Source organism: Cervus elaphus, chromosome 4, assembly GCF_910594005.1.
Source record: "Cervus elaphus chromosome 4, mCerEla1.1, whole genome shotgun sequence".
NCBI classification, from domain to species: domain Eukaryota; kingdom Metazoa; phylum Chordata; class Mammalia; order Artiodactyla; family Cervidae; genus Cervus; species Cervus elaphus.
In genome coordinates this window covers 65,758,939-65,780,974 of record NC_057818.1, presented here as the reverse complement: position 1 = coordinate 65,780,974, position 22,036 = coordinate 65,758,939, and the positions used below count along the sequence as shown (strand labels likewise).

The 22,036-nt window shown below is 44.8% G+C and overlaps 1 protein-coding gene across 1 annotated transcript in view; it reads left to right on the top strand.

Moving 5' to 3' along the window:
* Positions 1–1,320: 1,320 nt before the first annotated feature.
* The window catches only part of LOC122692573 (immunoglobulin superfamily member 1-like), a 183,803-nt gene continuing 163,087 nt past the window's right edge, over positions 1,321–22,036 (top strand). Inside the window, 2 exon segments of the mRNA XM_043900268.1 lie at positions 1,321–1,381; positions 1,522–1,557. Of these exon segments, the coding sequence (XP_043756203.1) occupies positions 1,348–1,381; positions 1,522–1,557 (70 nt within the window). The 5' untranslated portion in view covers positions 1,321–1,347.

The following is a 22,036-nucleotide window of genomic DNA, read 5'->3' as shown; positions in this document are numbered from 1 at the left end:
AAATAAACGGAAATTTTAAGAAAGGTGACTGGACTATTACTCCATTATATACATGATGCTCAAGAGGAGACCAGATTTATTACTTAGGGCTCATCACTAATGTTAACAACCCCCACCCCCAGCAAAATGGAATGGAATCACTGCCCTTACTGAGGTTCTTTCCTGTCTATGAACAACAGCTGAACTGGGTGTATGTCTGCCCTTGGAGTCCTGAAACAGCTGGGCCGTTTTGTCCCTGTTTGGAGTTGATTGTAGATATGCCCCTCACTCAAACATTCTGGAGCTTGGAAGTCTCTACTTGACATATTTTGTGTTCATTTGAGTATGTAGTAAGCAAGGTTGTCCACCTTTTCAGGCAGAACAAATCCCCCTCCCAAAAAAACACCACCGTGATCTTTACACACATCATCTTTGTGTACATGTGTGGTCGTTGGATTGGAAAGGGAGCAAGAGAGAGAGACAGAAAGGGTGTGTGTGCAGTTTCCACTCACAGTCACGGAATAATTTCAGAAGAAGAACAGTCAGAGAAAGACAAATGTCCCCTGATATCGCTTCTTTGTGATATCTAAAAGAATGAACTTATTTACAAAACAGACTCACAGAGAAAGAAATTATGGTTACCAGGTGGTATAGTGTCAGGGGGATTAGAAGTTTGGGATTTATATACACAGGGCTATATTTAAAATGGATGACCAACAAGGACCTACTGTTATAACACAGAGAATTCTACTTAATATTCCGTGACTACCTAAGTGAGAAAAGAATCTGAAAGCAATAGATGCATGTAATGAATAACTGAATCACAATGTGTACAGCTGAAACTAACACAGTCAATTAGTCTCTTAATCACATATATTACAATATAGAATTTTTTACAATTTTCAAGGAGCCATAAAGTGCATGTCTTTTCCTCTCATAAGAATGCAGAATCAAAGTCCGTATTAATGAGCCTTTAATTGGGAACCTCTACTGAGCCTGAAACACGAGGTGAGTACATCGGGTTTCTCTTCTGCAAAGACTTAAGGTTAATGACATTTATCATGAGCTTGGGGAAAGCGTACTGCATGGTATACACTGAATCACTGTTCCTACTTCATGAGGCAGCAAGATCTGTTCAAATCCTCCTATGTTTATAGTGTTTGGGAAACAACAACTGATGCTCGGGTCATGAGGCCTGCTCAGAGACGAGCCTCAGACAGACTTCCATCCCTGGCATGAGAGGAGGCTGCCCACCTTCCCCTGTGACCTGCACCAGGCTGACTGTATGAACAACACCGCCCGCCTTCCCCATCCTGTGATTCGGTCAGCCTCGCTCAGTCCTGCCTCCTGCCTCACAGAAGCAGAGCCATGTGGCCCACACTCCTCAGCCTCCTGAGTCTCGGTGAGTCTGGAAAGACCCGGTAGGAGAGGGTTATGGTGGAAATCGGGGGTCTTCACACACTGACCAGGTTCCCTGGATGAGGGTGCAAGGAGCACGGGGTCCATTGGGACAAGCCATCTCTGACAGGCTTTTCCTTCTAGGATTCTGTGTGAGTCTGAGGATCTGGGCAGCTGTGGGTGAGTCCTCCCCATCCCTTATTTCTGTGTTGAGCAGAGCAGCCGGGGCTGAGGCAGATGACACTGGGGGACAGGGTGAGACCCCTGTCAGTACAGTGAGAGCCATGTGCCCTGTGGATCCCAGGTCCTCTATTGGCCTTGATACTCATCTTTACTCTCCCCAGAGGTTAGCCCAGCTCTGGTCTCTAGACTTGAAGGGACAGCGTGAAGTCTGGGAGCTGAGAGCTGGAGCCCTGAGTGCCATTTCTATCATCAGAGGGAGGTAAGGGTCTACAGCCCACAGACCCCTCTCAGACAAGGTGGCATCTCCAACCGGCCCTTCACAACAGGATCTGCAGGACCGCCCATTAGACCTGACCCCAGGGGAGGGGCGGGGCATCAGGCAGGGCCACCTGGACCTGGTCCCACATTTGATGGAGGCTAGCTATCAAAGGAGCGGGGCTCATGGTTTCCTTCGTTCTTTTCAGTCAAGTGGCTTTTTCTCTTCTTAGTTGTGTTACTGTAAGTTGCCCAGTCGTGTCTGTCTCTTTCTGACCCCATGGACTGTAGCTCAGCAGGCTCCTCTGTCCATGGGGTTCTCCAGGCAAGAATACTGGAGGAGGTTACCATTACCTTGTCCAGGAGATTTTGCCAACTCAGGGATTGAACCCTGCTCACCTGCATGACAGGAATATTCTCTAACATTTGAGCTACAACAAATGCAACAGGGGAGCCCTTTCACTTCTTTTCCATGTATCAATTTTTCCGAGGTGTTTTCTTTTGCCTGCATCATGCAGCTTGCAGGATCTTAGTTCCCTGATCAGGGATCAACCCGAGACTTTGGCAGAGAAAGCGCCGAGTCCTAATTACTGGACCACTAGGGAATCCCTAGTGTCTTGTTTTGAGAGAAAATTTTTCAACATTTTGTCAACCCAAGGAGTGATTCTTATGGATCCATTCTGAGAATCATATTCTTAGAATCTCTGTGATCTCCGTCCTGTGTTGACTGTGTCTCTGTCTGTCCCCAAACCCCAGGTGTCCTTGAGAATCAAGGTGATGAACTTCAGGATAGGAGACTTGCAAGAATTGAAGGGGAAGGGCCCATGGGGACAGGGTGGAGAGGAGACCGTTCCTATTGTCCTCTCAAAGCCTGTGACTCCTTCTGTCCTAGATGAATATGACAAGCCCTCTTTGTCAGCCTGGCCAAGCACCGTGGTTCCCTTAGGACAGACTGTGACTCTTCAGTGTCACTCCCGTTCTCCATTTGCAATATTCAGACTGTTCGAAAGAGATGGGATCAGTTTGCCCGAGCTCCAGGGACATTCATGTCAACACCTTCACCCTTGGCCCGGTGACCAGAGAACATGCCGGGTCCTACACGTGCTCTGGAGGCTACCAGTCCCCACACAGTGACCCCCTGCAGATTGTGGTCACAGGTAGGAGGGGTCCAGCCAGCCCGGGATGGCCGAGCCTACAGGCAATCCTACTATAGGTCCACGTGCCAGTGCAGCCAAGGACGTCCTCAGGATTCCCAGCCAGGACCTAACCAGGGAAAGAGAACCCACTCTGAGAGTTTAAACTCAGGGTGTTGATAGAGGGATGGGATGCCCGGCCGAGGAAGGAGGAGCCTCCCTGGGCATTAGTTAGACAGGATGCGGCCACCCCCTGCCAGGAGGGAGGATGGGAATGACCCTGATCCAGCACCTGCCACCCAGTAGGGAGCTGTAATCCCGTATGAAGGAGCTGGGGTCTGGGGAGAAGTCCCAGGAGTGTTCCAGTGGCATGAGGCAGGGTCACAGATGGGAAATGTCCCCTTTTTTCTCCACTTCCTTCCCGTTGATGCCAGTCATCACCCATGATATAGGAGATGTGTGTGAAGGGAGCCAGGGTATGAATCCTCAGAACCACCCAGATCTCAAATGCAAATTAAGGATGGGATGAAGCTGAGAGCATGGCAACCCACTCCAGTATTTTCGCCTGAAGAATCCCATGGAGAAAGGAGCCTGACAGGCTCATGGGGTCCGACAGAGTCAGACACAACTGAAGTGACTTGGCATGCATGCATGAAGCTGAGAGCAGATCCAACAGCTACAGAGCTTAGAATAAGCCCAGAGGAGGTTAGAGGTCTTGAGCAAAGAGAAAGAAAAAAGCACGAGCCAGACCCGAGAACAAGGCTAGAGAGAATGCCACAGAACAGACAGGAAGGGTAATTGGCTTTGGTGGTTCACGGGGACATTTTTCACACCTTCAGATGTCAGGGGAAGCGCCGAGGTGGGATGACTCACTGAAGCTCACAACCTCTTTGCTCTTAGGTGTCTTCACAAAACCCGCCATCTCAGCCCACCCAGGCCCCCTCGTGCAGGCGGGAGGGAATGTGACCCTACGCTGTCACTCACCACTGCTGCTGGACAAATTTATGCTGCACAAAAAAGGCAGCACAGGGCATTTCCAGAGACATGGAGAGACGCTCCCGGGTGGGCATGCCGCAGCTCACTTCTCCATTGGCCCCATGACCTCGGGGAGTGAGGGCACCTACCGATGCTATGGCTCTCTCAGCCGCTCCCCCTATGAGTGGTCAGCCCCCAGTGACCCCGTGGACATCGTCATCACAGGTGAGTGTGTCCAGACCAGTCCCTTCTGCTGTCTGTGTCACAGAAGGTCTGGTGTCAAGTCCAGCATCAGTACCGGGAGACAATGACAGGCGTGCAGAGATGCTCACACACTCAGGAGAGGGAACAAACCAGAGAGAGAGGAGGTGTGAACACGGAAGGGAAAAGAGAACAGAGCACCTGCCATGTGCTAAAGAGAAGACACAGCCGGTGACAGAGTGAAGCAGCAAGAACGTGAAAGAACGAGCAATGGAGAAAGATGTACCAGAGCAGGGACCCGGGCAGTTCCCAGCTCAGACAGCCAACGATGGTTGCTTAAGGGGCTGGTTTCCACCTTCATGTCAGAGCTCCCTTCCTCTGTCAGGAGCGCTGGGGTACCAGACGCCCTTGCAGTCTGGCCCCTGGGTGGTCAGGACGGAGGTCAACACTTTGAATTTGCTCAGCCTTGTGGTTTAAAGCGTCGTTCTGCACAAAGAGGGGGGAGTCCTCCCTGCCAACCCTCCCCACTAAGGAGTCCTTCCAGCCCCTGGGGGTGGGCAGGGTAACGCTGAACACTACCTCACGTTTGAGGTAGTCAAAGATCGAACGAGATTCTGGCAATCTCCCCACCATAATGTCTTCTTCTGGGTCAGTACCATGTTTTATGATGGTCCCAGCAGTACCTAACAGGTTCCATTTTTCAAGAGAACCCCACATCTCGTTGATTTTTAAAGTATATTTTTTCTTATTCATTTTTGTTGAAGTCTAGTTGATTTATGATGTTGCTAGTTCCTGTTGTACATAAGAGTGATTCAGTTGTTCATTTACCTATATTTCTGTTTTAAAAAAAGAATATTAAGTGACACTCCATTATGAAAGTTACCTTTGAATTTTCCCCTGTTCCAGGTATCCCTTGTTGTGGGGCTTTCCTCCTGGTGGTGGGCGGCCTTTTCATTGCAATGCTTCTCTTATTGCACACTTCGGGCTTTAGTCCTCTATTTAGGACTAGAGTTACTTTATGCTCTAAGATCAAGGTCTCTTCCTTCCAGGTCGGTTCAAGAAACCCTCTCTCTCAGCCCAGGGGGGGGCCGTGGTGAGGTCAGGAGAGAAGGTGACCTTGATCTGCAGCTCCGAGCGTGACTTTGACCAGTTCCATCTGCTCAGGGAGGGGAAGAACCTTGGGCGCCTGCTCACGAGAGGACGGGGCCCCCGAGGAGCACTCCAGGCAGTGTTCCCTCTGGGTCCTGGGACCCCAGCCCACAGCGGGGCCTATAGGTGCTACGGCTCCTTCACTCACTCTCCCTACGTGTGGTCAGACCCCAGCAACCCCCTGCTCCTGTCTGTCACAGGTGAGGACCCTCCTCCTGGCCCATGCTTTGTTGCTGCTCTTCAATCGCTAAGTGGTGCCCAACTCTTTTTGACCCTGTGGGCTGCAGCATGTCAGACTCCTCTGTCCTTCACTATCTCCACTTCGTGGATCACAGCCTTGTCCTAGTAAAGGGGCTGTGTAACTCAATGAAGCTATGAGCCATGTCGTGCAGAGCCACCCAAGACAGATGGGTCATAGTGAAGAGTTTTGACAAAACCTGGTCCCCTAGGAGGAAATGGCAATGCACTGCAGTATTCTTCTTTCCAGAACCCCAAGAAGTGTCCCGTGCTTTACAATGCACTAAATCACTTTGTGTTGGCCAAAAAGTCCATTTGCTTTTTCCATAACATCTTACTCTGACATAACATCACTGATCTTTATCTCAAGGGCCCTGTGCTGGTGACAGTGGACCTTAGGGCTTCTGGAGAAATGGAGGCAATTAGAACCAGAGAGGACGAGAGATGGTCGATGCCATCTCAACCCTCTTCCACCTCCTGTGTGAATGCTCCACATCAGAGTCCTGTCTATCCAGGCAAATAAATAAAAGGGTCAGGGTAGACCCAGGAGGAGGAGATTCTGGGCTGATTTGGGAAGATCAGAGATTGCTTTAACCCCTTGCTGTTAATGTTTTCCGAGACGCACCTCTGACATACAAGTGATTTCCCATTTAAGGAGCATAGATACTCATTCCTGGAGCAGAGAGAATGTCTCTTGCTTACAGATGTCTTTCATTGCCAGGCATACCCTTCCCGCCTTGTTCCACCATCTCTAAGGCAGGATAGAGGCTGTACACAACGTATTCATGGGGAGGGACCAGAAGCTCTCCTCTTCCCCATCAGTGTTCTGGGGGATGACAGAGTCAAGGACAGGCAGGAGGTCAACCTTCCAGAAAGAACAGTCCTCCTTTGGTGGGGTGAGGAAGGTTACTTGCTCACCTCTTCTGTCTTTTTTCTCCTAGGTTCCACTACAAGTACTTGCCCTTCACCCATGGATCCACACACCACAGAAGGTAAGCAAGAAGGTCTCCTATCTTAGCAAACTTCTAAGAAGACATAGGGGTCCTGTGTGAGTGTTGGCTCTTCCAGCTCCCAGCTCTGTGACTTTGGGCTTCTCAGCATCCCTCTCACGTCAGCATTTGAGACTGTGGTGTGCATGAGAACCAGAGGGGACATTGAGATTCTGGGACTGGGAATTTCTAAACTGAAGAAAGTGGGTCAGAGTGACCTGATCCCATGCTTAAGGGAGATGCTTACCCTCCCTCCACCATGATCTTTGGGGATGGATGGGGGCGGCAAGTGGAGAATTTTAGGGAGCACCGTAAATATGTTATTCCTCTATTAGTGTTTTATGAACTAAGCATTCCACATTCAGAAATAAAAGTGTCAATTCTTCTTGAAGATTCCGATCCAGGTATATGTGGCCGGGGTGGAAGGGGGGTGTCAGAATGTATTGTGGATTAAAGGGGTATCCATTCATGGAAAAACACCATGCCTTGTCGTGGGAGAGCACAGAAAAACTGCATTGGTGACCAGTGGACCTTGGTTCAGACCTCTGCTGGTCTTGCACGGCCTCTTTACTTTATCCACTGCTAGCATCTCTCCTGGATTCTTTGGTACCTCCTGGGAAGTGGAGACCATAACTGATCAGGCTGACAGATGCTGACAGTTTGACGCAAGGATACAATAAAACCAGTGTGTAGGGGCACAGTGTTCGCAATGAAAAACCAGACCTTCCGATTGCTTGTTGACAGAAGCAGGGCTTCCTCAAGAACGCTCCAGTGTGCTGTACATCATCCTTGTGCTTGCCATAGCCTTCACCTCTACCATCATCCTCCTCGCTGCTCTTGTCTGTCACTGGTGTTCTACCCAAAATCGTAAGTCTGAAGAAGCGAACTCAGCATCATCTGACCCAAAGGGAGGTGGACTCATAGCAGAGAATGAGGTTTTCACGTCCCATAGGTTAAAAACTCATTTCCGGTGTTGTTACCCTGAGGGAACATCTTCCAGAGCCCCATGGAACACTGTTCTTTTTATGAAAATATGTGTTGATTTCTTCTTGGCTGCATCAGGTCTTTGCAGCAGCATGGGCAATCCTCATTGCAGTCTGGGGTGTGGTTCAGGCTCCAGAGCTCGTGTGCTCAGCTGTTGCAGCAGGTGGGGCTTAGTTGCTTCAAGACACATGGGATCATAGATCTCCCACCAAGGCTAGAACCCAGGCTGCCTGCACTGGAAGATGGACACTTAATCTCTGGACACCAGGGACATTCCAAGCCCTGTTCTTCCCTCAACTACAACCATCTGTTCTTCTCCCCGACATGATCTTGGGAATCTGCTGATATGCAGAGGAGGATGGTCCATAACAGAAGACGTAGGATGGGTCTTTGGGTTTGCACAGGTTCCTGAGACAGTCCGTGAATGGCTGGGCTTGTATATGGAATGTCTTCCTTTTGTCTTTTTTAGTGGAGTAGACAGACTCAGTAACCTGGGGCACACCCCTGCTTTTTTTCTGGCTTTGATATCCCCATCAAAGTCATGGAGATCTGGAATAACTGCCTCCACCCCCATGATCCTTGACTCTCTTTCATTCACAGATTTTGCCATCATGGACAGACAGCCCCAGGAAGACCAAGCAGTGAGCGGTGACGTGAGTCCTCCCAGCCCAAACCCTTGCCATAGCATTGGCCCTTCCAATGTCCAATGTCACAGCCTTCGAAGATCACGTCTCAGTCCATCATTCACACCTCCTTCCTCTCAGGACTCTCCAGCAGAAGATGTGATATACACCCACTTGAACCTTGGGACCCTCTCTGAGAGACTGAATACTCACACTCCCCTGAGCCCCATGCACCCCTTCCCCGAGCCCAGTATCTATGAGGAATTCAATGTAAAAAAGACCATGCTGAGCCCTGACCTGGCCCCAGGCTGTGAGCTCACAGAGGGCTACAAATCAAAGACTTAGACCTCTTTTTAAAGAGGTTCCTCTATGGACACTCCTCCTCCTCCTCCAAAGCAGCCCAGCAGCTCTGAGGTGAACAGTGGAGTCCAAGGTTGCAGGATCATCTTCAAGTATCCAAAAACATCTTAGTAAACTCCTGGCTATTCTAGGACTCCATTTTATCTGTCTCACTGTTTGGGGAGATGGCATAATCAATCACACATACAGGGTAGGTTGATATAATCATGTTACTTTTTCTAAAATTCCAAAAAGCATAAAAAATTTCCCAGTTGATTCTTGAAATTATTCAGTTAAAAACACACACACACACACAAAACCAATAAATAAGATATCTATTCTAACGTTTCAAAAGGATGAGTTTATTTACAAAACTGAAAAGACTTGTAGCCTTAGAGAACAATCTTAGAGTTATAAAGGGGAAGGGTGAGGGCAGAGATAGATTGGAAGTTTAAGATTGACAGGTGCACACTGCTATATTTAAAATGCTTTCCATGAAAACTAATAAAAGCAATGCTAAATGGCCTAATAAAAACATGAAATATATTCTGTTTGAGATAGTCAGTGTGGTGCCACTAGCCATATGCGGCTGCGTGTGTGCGTGCTAAGGCAATTCAGTCATAACTGACTCTTTGCAACCCATGTGTAGTATGTAGTTATTGGCTCCTCTGTGCATGTGATTCTCCAGGCAAGAATCCTGAAGGGGGTTGCCATTCCCTTCTCAAGGGGATCTTCATGACCCAGGGATCGAACCCACATCTCTCATGTCTCTTGCATTGGCAGGTGGATTCTTTACCACTGAGCCATCAAGGAAGCTGCCTCAATCTTTTCCCAGCTATGTGCACTGAGGGTGCTAGGGTTCCAGGGGTGGAAACAGGACAACAGGATCCCCTTCAGTCTGGACCTGCACTGGCCGATAAAGTACTTACCCAGCCACGTGGTACAGACACTGACTCTACACGTGTGTGAAGTAGAGCATTCAGCTCTTCAGTCACACCCACCACGTTTCAAGTGCTCAGTAGCGTCATGTGGCCAGGTGCCAGGGTGCTGGACAGGGCAGACGTTTGAAAAGTCCCGTCATCACAGAAAGGTCTACTGGACATTCCACTCCAGATCACTGAGGCCTGCAGAGGGAACGCTTGCCCCGGGGAGGCATTGCACCTGTTGTGTGAATCCATCTAGAGTTGCACGTTTTGTCTTTTTTGCTTCTTTTCACCAAAGCCAAAGATTTGAGAATCTTGTGCCTTTTAAGTGATCAACTGGGTCACAATGTGGCTTGGCTCGACCAAGAAGAGGGCTGAAGATCATAACACAATGAGGACCCCGGTGTGAACTGAGCTGGCAAATAGGGCAAAGATGAAGCTCCACGGAGCCTTAGTTGCTCATTGAGCTCTCTGTGTGTGATCTTTCCCCTGGCTTAGAACTAAACTGCCCAAGAACTGTTTTACCAAGAGCAATGTCAGGATTGCTACAAATGAAGACATGCTGGGGCTTCCTTTCTTGTTGCTACTGTGAGTGAGCACATACCACACGGCTGTGTGATATATCTGAATGTGCAATCATTTCCTAATACATGTAAGTCAGATCATTAGCTTTTACACCTCAGGGCTGTATGTCAATTACAACTCGATGAAACTGGATAGATAGATAATATATGTGCTTCATCTCTTGGTCATGTCCAGCTCTTTACAACACGATGGACTGAAACTTTATAGGATCCTCTGTCCATGGGATTGTCCAAGCAAGAATATTGGAGTGGTTTGCATTTCATTCTCCATGATGATATGTAGATAGACAGATAGATCAATAGATTTCACTGGTGGCTATACCACTTCCTGAGGCGGTTGATGACTTTAGCAGGCTATTTCCTGTCTTATTTTTATTTCACTTCAGGGAAGTATATCATATGTATTAGTATATGCATCTGTCCTTGATCAGGAACTCTTATGAGGGCCATTCTTGTCTGAATCCTGGAGTCTCCATTGGTTGACAAGGAGAGCAACATGAAGCATCAAAGGATGCTTTGAAGGGACAGAAATGACTCACATGCTTCACCTCAAGGGGACAGAGACACATCCTGCTTCTTACACACCCTGGCCTGTCCCTGGGAGAAGTAAAGCCTGCTCTCCGGGTCCAGAAGGATGAGCTGTGCTATCTTTTGAGAGCAGAGTGTACTTTGCAAATCTCCCCAGCCATCCTCGCTCCCCCACCCCTCGGTTCACCAGGTCTCTGAGGGCATCGCTGGTGCCTCCACTGAACCACGGCGGGGAGTGTAGGTCACACTCAACTCTTCGACTCTTACATCTGATATTCAATCACGCAGTAAAAGAATTCAGCCTCCAGGGTCCGCCTGACCACTGCTGTCCTCTCCATCGACATAGTCCAGCCCACAGCCACACCTGGATCCTAGCCATAACCTCCCTAGGCTCTGAGCTCCAGACCCACACTCCCATCTCCAGTTCACCCTCCACATTTCATCTTCCTTTTTTTTTTTTCTCCCCCCCCTTTATTTATTTATTTTGTTTTTCAGTGGGTTTTGTCATACATTGATATGAATCAACCATAGATTTACACGTATTCCCCATCCCAATGCCCCCTCCCACCTCCCTCTCCACCCGATTCCTCTGGGTCTTCCCAGTGCACCAGGCCCGAGCACTTGTCTCATGCATCCCACCTGGGCTGGTGATCTGTTTCACCATAGATAGTATACATGCTGTTCTTTTGAAACATCCCACCCTCACCTTCTCCCACAGAGTTCAAAAGTCTGTTCTGTACTTCTGTGTCTCTTTTTCTGTTTTGCATATAGGGTTGTCGTTACCATCTTTCTAAATGCCATATATATGTGTTAGAATGCTGTAATGTTCTTCATCTTTCTGGCTTACTTCACTCTGTATAAGGGGCTCCAGTTTCATCCATCTCATTAGAACTGGTTCAAGTGAATTCTTTTTAACGGCTGAGTAATATTCCATGGTGTATATGTACCACAGCTTCCTTATCCATTCATCTGCTGATGGGCATCTAGGTTGCTTCCATGTCCTGGCTATCATAAGCAGTGTTGCAATGAATATTGGGGTGCACGTGTCTCTTTCAGATCTGGTTTCCTCAGTGTGTATGCCCAGAAGTGGGATTGCTGGGTCATATGGCAGTTCTAGTTCCATTTTTTTAAGAAATCTCCACACTGTTTTCCATAGTGGCTGTACTAGTTTGCATTCCCACCAGCAGTGTAAGAGGGTTCCCTTTCCTCCACACCCTCTCCAGCATTTATTGCTTGTAGACTTTTGGATAGCATCCATCCTGACTGGCATGTAATGGTACCTCATTGTGGTTTTGATTTGCATTTCTCTAATAATGAGTGATGTTGAGCATCTTTTCAAGTGTTTGTTAGCCATCTGTATGTCATCTTTGGAGAAACGTCTGTTTAGTTCTTTGGCCCATTTTTTGATTGGGTCATTTATTTTTCTGGAATTGAGCTTCAGGAGTTGCTTGTATATTTTTGAGATTAATCCTTTGTCTGTTTCTTCATTTGCTATTATTTTCTCCCATTCTGAAGGCTGTCTTTTCACCTTACTTATAGTCTCCTTTGTAGTGCAAAAGCTTTTAAGTTTCATTAGGTCCCGTTTGTTTAGATTTGCTTCTATTTCCAATATTCTGGGAGGTGGGTCATAGAGGATCTTGCTGTGATTTATGTCGGAGAGTGTTTTGCCTATGTTCTCCTCTAGGAGTTTTATAGTTTCTGGTCTTACATTTAGATCTTTAACCCATTTTGAGTTTATTTTTGTGTATGGTGTTAGAAAGTGTTCTAATTTCATTCTTTTACAAGTGTTTGACCAGTTTTCCCAGCACCACTTGTTAAAGAGGTTGTCTTTTTTCCATTGTATATCCTTGCCTCCTTTGTCAAAGATAAGGTGTCCATAGATTCGTGGATTTATCTCTGGGCTTTCTATTCTGTTCCATTGATCTATATTTCTGTCTTTGTGCCAGTACCATACTGTCTTGATGACTGTGGCTTTGTAGTAGAGTCTGAAGTCAGGCAGGTTGATTCCTCCAGTTCCATTCTTCTTTCTCAAGATTGCTTTGGCTATTCGAGGTTTTTTGTATTTCCATACAAATTCTGAAATTATTTTCTCTAGTTCTGTGAAAAATACCGTTGGTAGCTTGATAGGGATTGCATTGAATCTATAGATTGCTTTGGGTAGAATAGCCATTTTGACAATATTGATTCTTCCAATCCATGAACACGGTATGTTTCTCCATCGGTTTGTGTCCTCTTTGATGTCTTTCATCAGTGTTTTATAGTTTTCTATGTATAGGTCTTTTGTTTCTTTAGATAGGAAATAGCCACCCAAGTCCAAGAAACCCAGAGAGCCCCAAACAGGATAAACCCAAGGCAAAACACCCCAAGACACATATTAATCAAATTAACAAAGATCAAACACAAAGAACAAATATTAAAGGCAGCAAGGGAGAAACAACAAATAACACACAAAGGGATTCCCATAAAGATAACAGCTGATCTATCAATAGAAACCCTCCAGGACAGAAGGGAATGGCAGGACATACTGAAAGTAATGAAAGAGAATAACCTACAACCTAGATTACTGTACCCAGCAAGGATCTCATTCAGATATGAAGGAGAATTCAAAAGCTTTACAGATAAGCAAAAGCTGAGAGAATTCAGCACCACCAAACCAGCTCTTCAACAATTGCTAAAGGATCTTCTCTAGACAGGAAATGCAGAAAGGTTGTATAAACGTGAACCCAAAACAACAATGTAAATGGCAACGGGACCACACCTATCAATAATTACCTTAAATGTAAATGGATTGAATGCCCCAACCAAAAGACAAAGATTGGCTGAATGGATACAAAAACAAGACTCCTATATATGCTGTCTACAAGAGACCCACCTCAAAACAAGAGACACATACAGACTGAAAGTGAAGGGCTGGAAAAAAATATTTCACGCAAACGGAGACCAAAAGAAAGCAGGAGTCGCAATACTCATATCAGATAAAATAGACTTTCAAATAAAGGATGTGAAAAGAGACAAAGCAGGACACTACATAATGATCAAAGGATCAATCCAAGAAGAAGATATAACAATTATAAATATATATGCACCCAACATAGGAGCACTGCAATATGTACAGCAAACGCTAATGAGAATGAAAGAGGAAATTAATAGTAACACAGTAATAGTGGGAGACTTTAATACCCCACTCACAAGTATGGATACATCAACTAAACAGAAAATTAACAAGGAAACACAAACCTTAAATGACACAATGGACCAGCTAGACCTAACTGATATCTATAGGACGTTTCACCCCAAAACAATCAACTACACCTTTTTCTCAAGTGCACACGGAACCTTCCCCAGAATAGATCACATCCTGGGCCATAAATCTGGTCTTGGAAAATTCAAAAAAATTGAAATCATTCCAGTCATCTTTTCTGACCACAGTGCAGTAAGATTAGATCTCAATTACAGGGAAAAAATTGTTTAAAAATTCAAACATATGGAGGCTAAATAACACGCTTCTGAATAACCAAGAAATCATAGAAGAAATCAAAAAAGAAATCAAAATATGTATAAAAATGAATGAAAATGAAAACAAAACAACCCAAAACCTATGGGACACTGTAAAAGCAGTGCTAAGGGGAAAGTTCATAGCATTACAGGCTTACATCAAGAAACAAGAAAAAAGCCAAATAAATAACCTAACTCTACACCTAAAGCAATTAGAGAAGGAAGACATGAAGAACCCCAGAGTTAGCAGAAGGAAAGAAATCTTAAAAATTAGGGCAGAAATAAAGGCAAAAGAAACTAAAGAGACCATAGCAAAAATCAACAAAGCTAAAAGCTGGTTTTTTGAAAAAATAAACAAAATTAACAAACCATTAGCAAGACTCATTAAGAAACAAAGAGAGAAGAACCAAATTAACAAAATTAGAAATGAAAATGGAGAGATCACAACAGACAACACTGAAATACAAAGGATCATAAGAGACTACTACCAGCAGCTCTATGCCAATACAATGGACAACTTGGATGAAATGGACAAATTCTTAGAAAAGTGTAACTTTCCAAAACTGAACCAGGAAGAAATAGAAGATCTTAACAGACCCATCACAAGCAAGGAAATCGAAACTGTAATCAAAAATCTTCCAGCAAACAAAAGCCCAGGACCAGATGGCTTCACAGCTGAATTCTACCAAAAATTTAGAGAAGAGCTAACACCTATCTTACTCAAACTCTTCCAGAATATCGCAGATGAAGGTAAACTTCCAAACTCATTCTGTGAGGCCACCATCACCCTAATTCCAAAACCAGACAAAGATGCCACAAAAAAGAAAACTACAGGCCAATATCACTGATGAACATAGATGCAAAAATCCTTAACAAAATTCTAGCAAACAGAATCCAACAACATATTAAAAAAAATCATACACCATGACCAAGTGGGCTTTATCCCAGGAATGCAAGGATTCTTGAATATCCACAAATCAATCAATGTAATACACCACATTAACAAATTGAAAGATAAAAACCATATGATTATCTCAATAGATGCAGAGAAAGCCTTTGACAAAATTCAACACTCATTTATGATTAAAACTCTCCAGAAAGCAGGAATAGAAGGAACATACCTCAACATAATAAAAGCTATATATGACAAACCCACAGCAAGCATCACCCTCAATGGTGAAAAATTGAAAGCATTTCCCCTGAAATCAGGAACAAGACAAGGGTGCCCACTCTCACCACTACTATTCAACATAGTGTTGGAAGTTTTGGCCACAGCAATCAGAGCAGAAAAAGAAGTAAAAGGAATCCAGATAGGAAAAGAAGAAGTGAAACTCTCGCTGTTTGCAGATGACATGATCCTCTACATAGAAAACCCTAAAGACTCTTCCAGAAAATTACTAGAGCTAATCAATGAATATAGTAAAGTTGTAGGATATAAAATTAACACACAGAAATCCCTTGCATTCCTATATACTAACAATGTAAAAACAGAAAGAGAAATTAAGGAAACAATACCATTCACCATTGCAACAAAAAGAATAACTTCCTTTTCTACTCCCAATCAAAAGTAGACACAAAGGTAGACTCTATCATTTCCATCACTTGTTAATGGGTTTTTGCCTTATTAAGGGGCAATTTTTATATGAAAAATCCACATAAATCATTTAGAATGCTGGTTGATATGCCCATATCGGGATAATTGAAGGTCAAGAATGATTTTTTTAATTAAACAAATTGCATTTATACTCACATTTCCCTTTTCTCTACAGCAACTAATATAATTTGACCTTCACAAAGTTGTCTTATCATACAGTCTTTTGCTTATCTATTGATTTTTCTTAAAAATAATATCATCATGCTTGAAGAGTGGACAGCACTGTACATGCCCACCACCAACTCCCCCTGCACCCAGAGAGTGCCTGTGTCCCAGGGTCTAGGGAATGTTCTTGTCTCTCGAGAACGTACTCACTCCTCCCCCATGGTCTCCACCGCCTCAAGCAGCCTCTTCCCTCAAGTACAGTGTAGACGCTCTTGTTCAGTCACTAAGTCATGTGTTACTTTTGTGACCATGGACTGCAGCTCACCAGGCTTCTTTGTCAATCACTATCTCCCAGAGTTTGCTCAAACTCAAGTCCATTGAGTCAATGATGCCATCCAACCATCTCATCCTCTGTCGCGCTCTTCTCCTCTTGCCCTCAATCTTTCCCAGCATCAGGGTCTTTTCCATTAGTCAGTTCTTTGCACCATGTGGTCAAATTATTGCAGCTTCAGCTTCACCATCAGTCCTACCAGTGAATACTCTCAGGGTTGATTTCCTTTAGGATTGATGGGTTTGAGCTCCTTGCTGTCCAAGGGACTCTCAAGAGTCTTCCCCAGCACCACAGTCTAAAAGCATATTCTTCAGTGCTCAGCCTCTTTACGTCCAGCTCTCACATCCACATGTGCCTACTAGGAAACCATAGCTTTGACTATAAGGACCTCTGTTGGAACAGTGATTTCTAATGCACTGTCTCGGGTTGTCACAGCTTTTCTTCCAAGGAGAGGGGTCTTTTAATTTCATGGCTGCTGCCACTGTCCACAGTGGTTTTGGAGCTCAAGAAAAGAAAATCTGTCACACTTGCCACTTTTCCCCTAAATTTTTTCATTTGTTTGTTTGCCATGAACAGTTGGGAAGAGAGGCCATGCAATTGATTTTTTCGAGTGTTTACAGTGTAGACATAGACCCCAGTTATTCTCATATTTCTTCTTTTAAAAAATAATTGATTATTATCATTTGATGCCCGCATTCTGCAGAATCTGAGTTCTTCAAGCACCTACAGAAGATGGCTTTAACTGGGTCATGGTTGTATTTCTGCTGTGTGACACCAATCCCTGGTACACAGTAGGTGCTCTGCAATACTTTATGAACTGACCCAAAATGAGAAGTAAATTCCATTTCTGGAGGGGACTGGGAAAATAAATCTCTGAGTCCTAGTTGGAGCCAGACTGTCTGGGGCTGACTCAGGATGAGAAACTGGGTCCCACCCTTAGAGCAGGCAGTCAGACCGAGCAGAAAGAGAGAGGTGAGACCTCAGGTCTGGGCTGAGAGTCCTCCTGAGCCCTGCCGAGTGACATCATTGCTAAATCCATGGAGGGGCCCCCCTTGCTGCGGGTCCACGGCCATGGGAACCCAGAGGGGCGGCAGCAGCCCCCCAGGGACCACATCCTGTTTGTCCTCTAGGGTCGCGTGGTCTCCTCGTCTGTACAGGATGGGGGCGGAGTTGCTTGGGCACTCAGAGCTGCAGACATGCCTTCCATCCTCCCTGGGCTTCCCTGCTTCAGCCAGATGTGGAGAGCAGGGAGGAGACTGCAAGAGGACATGGGATGTCCACCCCCCCACCCCCCCCCCACCCCCCCAATTCACGGGAACCTCAGGGCTCAGGCAGCTGGAGGGACCAGGGATCCTGATGGGGAGAGAATGAGCACAGGCTTTTGGTGGCAAATCTCTCACTTCCAGGGCTGAGTCTGGGCCAGAGGACCCCGAACCCTGCAGGTGAGTCTTCCCAGGGCTCCTGGGTCGCCATATCTCACTTCAGTCCCAGGAAATTGGTGGGGGAGGGGGTGGGGGCACTGGGATTCTAGAGTGACATTGGTGAAACCTGGAAGGGCTCCTGAGCTGAACTGGGGAGTGAGGGGTGGGGAGCTCCTGGGCTCAGCCTCTGACTTCCTTCCAGGGACCTTCCACAAACCCACCATCTGGGTTGAGCCTCTTTGGGCAGCTCAAGGGGCCTATGTGAATACACCGTGTGCAGAGTTGGAGTGTGAGCGTGAGTACACGACCATCAGGGAGTGTGCTGCAGTTGGCCTGCAGGATTTGGAGAAGGAAATGGCGACCCATTCCAGTGTTCCTGCTTGGAAAATCCCATGGATATTGGAGCCTGCCAGCCTACAGTCCATAAGGTTGCTGAGTCGGACACAATGGAGTGACTTCATTTTCTTTCCCTTTGTTTTAAAATTTATTTATTTTACTGGTTCCATTTTCTAATCTCATAATATATATATTTTGTTGAAGTGTAGTTGACTTACAGTGTCTCAGGTGCACTGCAAGGTGAGTTTAAGTTATACAAATACACATACTTTTTTTTCAGATTATTTTCCATTTTAGATTATGGCAAGATATTGACTATGGTTCCCTGTGCTATACCGTAAATCTGTGTCACTTGTTGCACATCTTTTTTTAATTAGAAACCTAGCATTGTGTTCATACTCCTATTTTAAAGTTTATGGTATATTCCACCTCAGTATTATGCTACACTGGCAGTGAAAGCATGATGCGAAAATCTGACCAGGTCCACGTTAAGAGGAATTGGAAAACAGTGGCAACGTGAATTGTGGGAGGAAATATTGAATCACATGATGTTACTGCTGGGCTTCCCTGGTGACTCAGATGATAGAGAATCTGCCTGCAATGCGGGAGATCTCAGTTCGATCCCCGGATTGGGAAGATCTCCTGGAGAAGGAACTGGCAACCCACCCCAGTATTCTTGCCTGGAGAATCCCCATGGACAGAGGAACCTGGCGGGCTGCAGCCCGTGGGATCACAGAGAGTCACACATGACTCAGGGACTAAGACTATTCTCAAGGCTCTGAACTTGAAAGGTATTACACTTTCCCTTTCGTAAAGAGATAAAAAGTGGCAGAGCAGACAGAACCTTCTGTCTTGTTGGGGGCTTAAAGGGACAGCATGACCAGACCTGCATGGACAGCTTTCAGAACAAAGGATTCCAAGAATAAAAGTTTTCCACAGTGGAGGGGACATAACAATAGCTATGGCTGATCCATGTTAATGTATGGCTGAAACTAATAATATTGTAGTTGTCCTTAAATTAAAATAAATAATAAATAAATTGAGGGAAAAAAGCTTGGAACAGGACTTCCCTGGTGGTCCAGTGGTTGGGAATCTGCCTGCCAATATGGGGACACTGGCCCGATCCCGGGACCAAGAGGATTCCACATGCCTCGGGGCACTTAAGCCCGTGGCTCACAAGCTCATGTTCCTTGGCAGGGTGCTCCACAACAAGAGAAGCCACTGCAAAGAGAAGACCCTGCACCAGAGCAAAGAGCAGGCCCCCTTCCCACAACTAGAGAAAGCCTGTGCACAGTGATGAACACCCAGTGGAGGCATCAATTAATTAATAAAAGTTTGCAACAATCAGCCACACCTCCTCCCCCTTTAGAGAGAGAGTGTGTGTGTGTAAGTGTCAAAGTGTGAGTCACAGGTGGGTGTTTAATCTGTATAGCTCTCTCTCCTCCTTGGAATTTTCTTCCCAATGAGCTAGGGTTATTTTACATTCAGTAAATACTGACCAACCCTCTCCACCCACCGAAAAGCCCATCTAACTCAGGTAAGATGATTCTTTGGGGCACGAGTTTACCATCTCGTTGGTCTGCTGGATTTCCAAATAAAGTCACTATTCCTTTCCTGAAGATCTCATCACTTTGTCCCATGACAAGCAATGTGAGGCTGCACTCAGAGCACATTCATGAGACATCAGCAGAGGTGTTGTTCATTTTAGACAAAACCAAAGACATCACTCTCACAACTGATATCTGTGGTTTAAAAGAAGAATCACAGATGGCCAACAGGCATATGAAAAGATGCTCAGCATTGCTCACTAGTAGAGAAAGGCCAACTGACACTGCGATGAGGTACCACCTCATACCAATCAGAGTGGCTATCATTGAACAGTTGACGAATAACAGATGCAGGAGAGGCATGTGGAGAAGAAAGAAACCCTCTTACACTTTTGGGGAATGTAAAGTGGTTCAGCCACTGTGGCAGAAAATATGGAAGTTCCTCAAAAAAAGCAAAAACAGAGTTTCCATATGATCCAACAATTCCAGTCCCGAGCATATATCTGGACTAAAACTATACCTTGAAAAGATTCATGCACCCTTGTGTTCATAGCAGCACAACTTACAATAGCCAAGACATGGGAACAGAATAAATTTCCACCAACAGATGAATGGATAAAGAGGATGTTGTATATGCCTATACACACACACAATGGAATAATACTCAGACATTTAAAAAATGAAATCATGCCATTTGCAGCAGCATGGATGGACCAGGAGATTGACATATTAAGTGAAGTAAGACAGAAAGACAAAGACAGTTATCATGTGATATCACCCACTTGTGGAATCTAAAAGGAACGTATCAAGGAAAGAGGAACAGACTCACAGACATAGAGAACAGGCTTGTGGTTGCTAAGGGGGAGGGAAGAACTGGGAGTTTGGGATGAGCAGATGAAATCTATTTTTACATAGAAAGGATAAAGAATGAGGTTCTACAGTATGGCACAGGGGATTCTATTCAGCATCTTGCCAAAAATCATAATGGAAAAGAATATATAGGTCAAGCTGAATCAATTTGCTATACAGTGGAAATGAACCATAGTTCGTAATTTTCTTTCAATTTTAAAAATTTGTGGTTTATATATCTGCAATGAAATATTACATGGCAAACAGCGAGAGTTTCACTTCTTCTTTTCCTATCTGGATTCCTTTTTTTTCTTTTTCTGCTCTGATTGCTGTGGCCAAAACTTCCAAAACTATGTTGAATAGTAGTGGTGAGACTGGGCACCCTTGTCTTGTTCCTGATTTCAGGGGAAATGCTTTCAATTTTTCACCATTGAGGGTGATGCTTGCTGTGGGTTTGTCATATATAGCTTTTATTATGTTGAGGTATGTTCCTTCTATTCCTGCTTTCTGGAGAGTTTTAATCATAAATGGATGTTGAATTTTGTCAAAGGCTTTTTCTGCATCTATTGAGATAATCATATGGATTTTATCTTTCAATTTGTTGAAATGTAGTGTATTCCATTGATTGATTTGCAGATATTAAAGAATCCTTTTATTCCTGGGATAAAGCCCACTTGGTCATGATATATGATTTTTTAATATGTTGTTGGATTCTGTTTGCTAGAATTTTGTTAAGGAGTTTTGCATCTATGTTCATCAGTGATACTGGCCTGTAGTTTTCTTCTTTTGTGGCATCTTTGTCTGGTTTTGGAATTAGGGTGATGTTGGCCTCATAGAATGAGTTTGGAAGTTTACCTTCTTCTGCAATTTTCTGGAAGAGTTTGAGTAAGATAGGTGTTAGCTCTTCTCTAAATTTTTGGTAGAATTCAGCTGTGAAGCCATCTGGTCCTGGGCTTTTGTTTGCTGGAAGATTTCTGATTATAATTTCCTTGCTTGTGATGGGTCTGTTAAGATCTTCTATATATATATGGGAAATATATGTACATCCATGCTGACTCATGTCAATGTATGGCAAAAACCACTACAATACTGTAAACTACTTAGCCTCCAACTAATAAAAATAAATGGGAAAAAAAGAAATATTACATGGCAGTCAAAATGCACAAACTGAAATGACAAAGAACACAGATCAATTCTGAAACATGATATTAAGTAAATAAAGGAACTTTTAAGAAAGGTGACTGGACTGTTACTCCATTATATACATAATGATCAAGAGGAGACCAAATTTATTACTTAGGGAGCATCACTAATGTTAACAACCCCCACCCCCAGCAAAATGGAATGGAATCACTGCCCTTACTGAGTTTCTTTTCTGTCTGTGAACAACAGCTGAACAGGGTGTATGTCTGCTCTTGGAGTCCTGAAACAGCTGGGCCGTTTTGTCCCTGATTGGAGTTGATTGGAGATATGCCCCTCATTCAAACATTCTGGAGCTTGGAAGTCTCTACTTGACATATTTTGTGTTCATTTGAGTATGTAGTAAGCAAGGTTGTCCACCTTTTCAGGCAGAACATATCCCCCTCCCAAACAAACACCACCGTGCTCTTTACACACGTTATCTTTGTGTACATGTGTGGTCCTTGGATTGGAAAGGGAGCAAGAGAGAGAGACAGAGAGTGTGTGTGTGCAAAGTTTCCACTCACAGTCACAAAATAATTTCAGATGAAGAGTCAGAGAAAGACAAATGCCACATGATATCACTTCTTTGTGACATCTAAAAGAATGAACTTATTTACAAAACAGACTCACAGAGAA